At 36.3% G+C, this 4,880-nt stretch overlaps 1 protein-coding gene across 1 annotated transcript; it reads left to right on the forward strand.

The window, feature by feature from the left end:
• Nucleotides 1–736: 736 nt before the first annotated feature.
• Nucleotides 737–4,213, forward strand: LOC110693312. The gene is made up of 3 exons (XM_021870469.1): nt 737–802; nt 3,404–3,478; nt 3,581–4,213. Exons 1-3 carry the CDS (start codon nt 737–739, stop codon nt 4,211–4,213), a joined length of 774 nt encoding a protein of 257 aa, XP_021726161.1.
• Nucleotides 4,214–4,880: the final 667 nt, after the last annotated feature.

Consider the following 4,880-nt stretch of genomic DNA (forward strand, 5'->3'; position numbering starts at 1 on the left):
CACCTATTGAAAATAGCCTTAATATTAAGCTCATCTTTCGCCTTGAAATGATATTGTGTAACTAATACAACTAAACCTGGCCAAAATCTTATTGAATAGCATTATAACAATCAATGGGAAATTAACCTAAATTAATAATCAACAATAATAAATCATCCCTTCATATTATTCATGGATCCCCAAGACCGTAGATAGAAAACTACTCACGCATAATTCAATCTAAACTAATCAAAACAATTAAAATAAACATGATTAAATCAAGAAATAAATTACGAGAAATAAAATGGGATAAATAATTACCGGGATAAAGGAAACTTTGAATTGCATAAATGAATGAGGAACAATGTTGAGAGAACAATTAACTAGAGAATCTTTAAAACTAAAATTTTGGAATTAAGCTAATGAAAAGACTTCCTTAACCACGCTTAAAAAACGTATTTAAACTAAGCAAGAGTATCCTAAAATAAAAGAATAAAAACAATCTAAAAAGCTGCTTGAAAAACGAGCGCCTAACAGGGTACCCACCACCCGACCGGGCTTGCCTTTGAGTCTCATGTGCTTCTTTTTCGCCCGATCGGGCGAGTGCATCGGGCAAGAGCCCATGCTTTCCTTGGGCTTCCTTGCCTCCTCCTTGTTCAATGGGCCCGTACTCCTTGTTTGGCCCATTCTTCAAATCTCTTCCTTGGACTTAGAAATTTTGGTCCAATGTTCTAAAACTAATCTGTCTTGCTAAGAAATGGTCACAAGTCTTGGGTTCTCCTTAGCCGAGCCCTTAATCATCGCGTTCATGACTCATACCACGGTAATGGGTTTCGGACACCGGTCATATGCTTGTGCTCCATATCCAATGCTCGTAGTGGCTAAATAATCGTGGAAAGTTCCGCAATTTCCTATAGAATAATACAAAATCTACGAAAACACTAGAAAATGCATATTAGTAATAAAAATAGGTACGAAGAGTAAAAAAAACTCCTGATTATGATCGAGGCAACGGGGGTAAAACACTACATAAAATAGACACATCATGGTTTTTTTAGTCCGATATTTTTAAGACAGACACTTTGAGAGTGAGGGGAGAAGGGTAAGGGATCCCCACCCTCAAAATGTCTCTAGTGGAGATTGAACCCCTAACCTCAAGATTGGATGGTATAATTTTTTACCACTATGCCAAACTTAGCTTGGTCCTTCTATTGTCATATGATTTAAAGAAGGAAGCCCCTTGCACTTGTAAAGTGATCTCTCTCTCTCTTTCTCTCTCTCTCTCTCTCACAAGTGCAAAATTGATGTTATTTTTGTCAAATTATTCGGAAAAAAAAAGATAAAGAAAATACATTCTAGATTTTAGAATTTTTTGAAAACAGAAATATTTTTTTAAAGGGGGTGTGTTCGAATTTTGTATAGACAACTTTTACAATTTTTGTTAAATGTAATTACATGATATGGAATAAGAAATAGTGAATGTTTAAGAGGCCACATGGCATGTAGACTTTGTTTTATAACCCTTTTTATTATATAAATAAACTAGTGTGTGGCCCGAGCAATACCTCGAGTTGCTAGTTTGTACTTCTTTAATTTAATGTTTGTCCTTCTTTAATTTGATAATTATGTTCGAATGTTTATATTGCTAGTGTGTGGTTTGGGTTATGCCTCGGCGGTTAACTACTACTTCTTCTTCTTCTTTTTTTTTTTTTTTTTTACCACATATGGATTTATTTTCTATGTGAAAAATGATTAAATTATATTACCTCTGATTTTCTTAATAAATGAAAGGAATACATAATGCTATGTGAAATTTAAAATGTTAATGAAAGTTGGTTGAGATGGTATATAATAATATAAATGTATGACCTTTATGTATTGGAGGTTATGAGTTCAAATCTACCTCAAAGCATAATTTATTTTGTTGAATGAAGTGGCAAGCTTACATGGAGCATATACTTTGGATAATAACTTGTTATTGTGACATGGCGCTATACTTTGAAAAGTGCCATGTGGTACTGTTCTTTTGAAATGAACGCCTTTTAATATGTTTTATATAATTGTCTACTAAAAAAGTAGGGTGTTGTTAAACGTCGCTCTCAAATTACAACCCTCGCTCGCATTTTTTTCATGAAATTTCGTATTTACCCCTCGTATATAAATACTCACGACACTTACAACACATTTCACGCTCGTACTTCTCTCTCTAAAATTTAAATTCTCTTCAAAAATTAAAAAAAAAACAGAAATTTTGGGAAAAAAAAATCTGAAAATCCAAAAAAAAAAAAAAAAACCAGAAATAAAAAAGAAAAACAACAACCACCACCACCAATCCAAGGAGGGTAATCCAATGGCGGACCGGAGGCGAATAAGGCTGACTTTCGGCGGTCGTGGCGACGGCGTGGGAGGCGGCTAGCAGGTACGTGGCTGCGTTTGTTCGTTAATTTGTTAAAAAAAAAAGTTTCGGAAATTTTGGGACATCAGCCTGAAATTTCCGGATGTCCCAAGGACATTCGGAAATTTCAGGTGGATGTCCCAAAATCCGATTTTTTTTTTTCTCTTGATTAATTTTTTGTTTTTTGCTTTTCGTGTTTAATATTTTTTTTTGTTGTCGTGATTAATATTTTTTAAATGACTGATTAAAATTATTCCGAATTTTTTTTTTGTCGTGATTAATGTTATGTTTTTTTTTTCGTGATTAGTATATTTTTTTTTCGTGCTTAATATATTTTTTTTTCTCTTGTGATTAATGCTATGTTTATTTTTTCGTGCTTAATATATTTATTTTTTCGTGACTAATATTTTTTAAATAACCGATTAAAACTATTATTATTAGTAATGTTATTAGTATTAGGATTGTTATTATTAGTAGCAATGTTACTATTACTATAATTATTGGTGTTATTATTATTATCGTTGTTGGGAATATTGTTGTTATTGTTGTTGTTATTAGTATTATTACCATTATTATTGTTGTTGTTATTGTTGTTGTTGTTTTGTAATGTTGTTAGTAGCTTAGTATGTTGCGAAATTTGCGGTTTATAATAATAATTATTATTATTATTGTTGTTGTTATTAATATTGTCATTATTGTAAATATTTTTTTTTCGTGATTAATATTTTTTTAATAACCGATTAAAATTATTATTATTAGTAATGTTATTAGTATTAGGATTGTTATTATTAGTAGCAATATTACAATTACTATAATTATTGGTGTTATTATTATTATCGTTGTTGGGAATATTAATTATTATTGTTGTTGTTATTAGTATTATTACAATTATTATTGTTATTGTTATTAATATTGTTATTATTTTAATATTGTTTATTTTTTGAATTTGAATATTAGTTGTTCAACTTTAATATCATAGTTATATTTATAATTATTACTGATATTTGATTTTGTACTTATTTAATGTAGATTGAGGGTTCGGGTGCTCGACATGCAATATCAAGACGTTTGAATGCGTCTGTTAGGAGGGAGTCAGGTCGTTCAGTAAATACGGGGGCACCGTATCATCATGAGCAACAATATGGGTCTCCTGGTACTTGGTCGGGGGAGTATCAGTCTCAAGGGAGCCTCCCCATGTACTCGTAGGGTGGAGTGCCTACATCTGACGATGAGGACGAAGAGCGGGCAAGTCAGGCTGATCGAGATGAAGAGTATGACCCTCAGGATTATCATACGGTGCATAGGGGTCAGAATGAGAGATTTGTTAGTAGTAGTCAAGCGAGTCAGCCTTCCACCAGCTCAGCAGAGACATGGGTAGTGCAGCAGCCGATGCCAGGTGGTCTTGAGGATGGTACTGTTATCCCCAGTTTAGGTGGTCACGTGGCTGCATATATTTGGGGCGGGCAGGAGCGTAATGTTTTGCGCTGTTTGAGCAGGACACAGTTGTGTTCAGAATTGGTTACCTGTGCACAAGAGCACCTGGAATTGATTGATGGTAGTGGTCTGTCTCACTTACCCATGTTCATGTTTAGGCGTTTTGACTGGCCGTTGATTTCTGCGTTTGTTAAGAGATGGCAGCCAGATACAAACACGTTTCATATGCCATTTGGGGAGATCACGATCATGCTGCACGATGTGTACCATATTCTTGGGCTTTGTGTTGATGGTTCCATGGTTTCCACTACTCCTAGCACGGACGCCATACGGGATGCGTGCTCGATTACCATGGACATGAATGCGGAAGAGCTGAATGAGAAGTGCGGTACAAAAACCATTTAGCAGGGTAGTGGGGTGTTGACCGAGAAGATTATGGACTCGACCTTGGAGGCGCAGAGGCCCTTCAGTGTCCATTATGGTGCCTACATGTGGTTAGTATTGGGCGGATGTTTGTTTTTGAACAAGAGTGGTAACCGTACTCATCTGTCCTTCCTCAACGAGCTTGTTGTTGATGATCTTCCGATCAATGAGTTCTCTTGGGGTTCAGCTGCTCTAGCATATCTATATTGCCAGTTGGGTACGGCGTCAAGAAATGATGTTGATTCAATCGCTGGTTGTCTCATGCTTTTGCAGGCGTGGATCTACAAGTACTTTCCGTGCTTCCGGCCTCAGCAAGGTACCTTGACGTGGGAGCTTAGTATTCCTCGTGCGTCTGCTTGGGATGTGGGATCGGGATGCCCCAACAAGAGCTTGGAGCGCCTCCTCGCTTTTCGTGCTAGATTGGATCAGCTAACTGACAATGAAGTTAACTGGCTACCGTACGGAGTTGATCCAGCACGACGCATGCCAGCCACTCTATTTATTGGGTGCATCCAGTACCGTAGCATCATTGAGCCATACATGCCTGATCGAGTGGTCCGAGAACTTAGATTCGTGCAGGACATTCCAAGGACCATTATCAGGCCTGAGAAGGCCAAGAGACCGACGGACTTGAAGATGTATCGAGTTG

This window comes from Chenopodium quinoa, unplaced genomic scaffold (assembly GCF_001683475.1).
Source record: "Chenopodium quinoa cultivar QQ74 unplaced genomic scaffold, ASM168347v1, whole genome shotgun sequence".
Taxonomy (NCBI): Eukaryota; Viridiplantae; Streptophyta; class Magnoliopsida; order Caryophyllales; family Amaranthaceae; genus Chenopodium; species Chenopodium quinoa.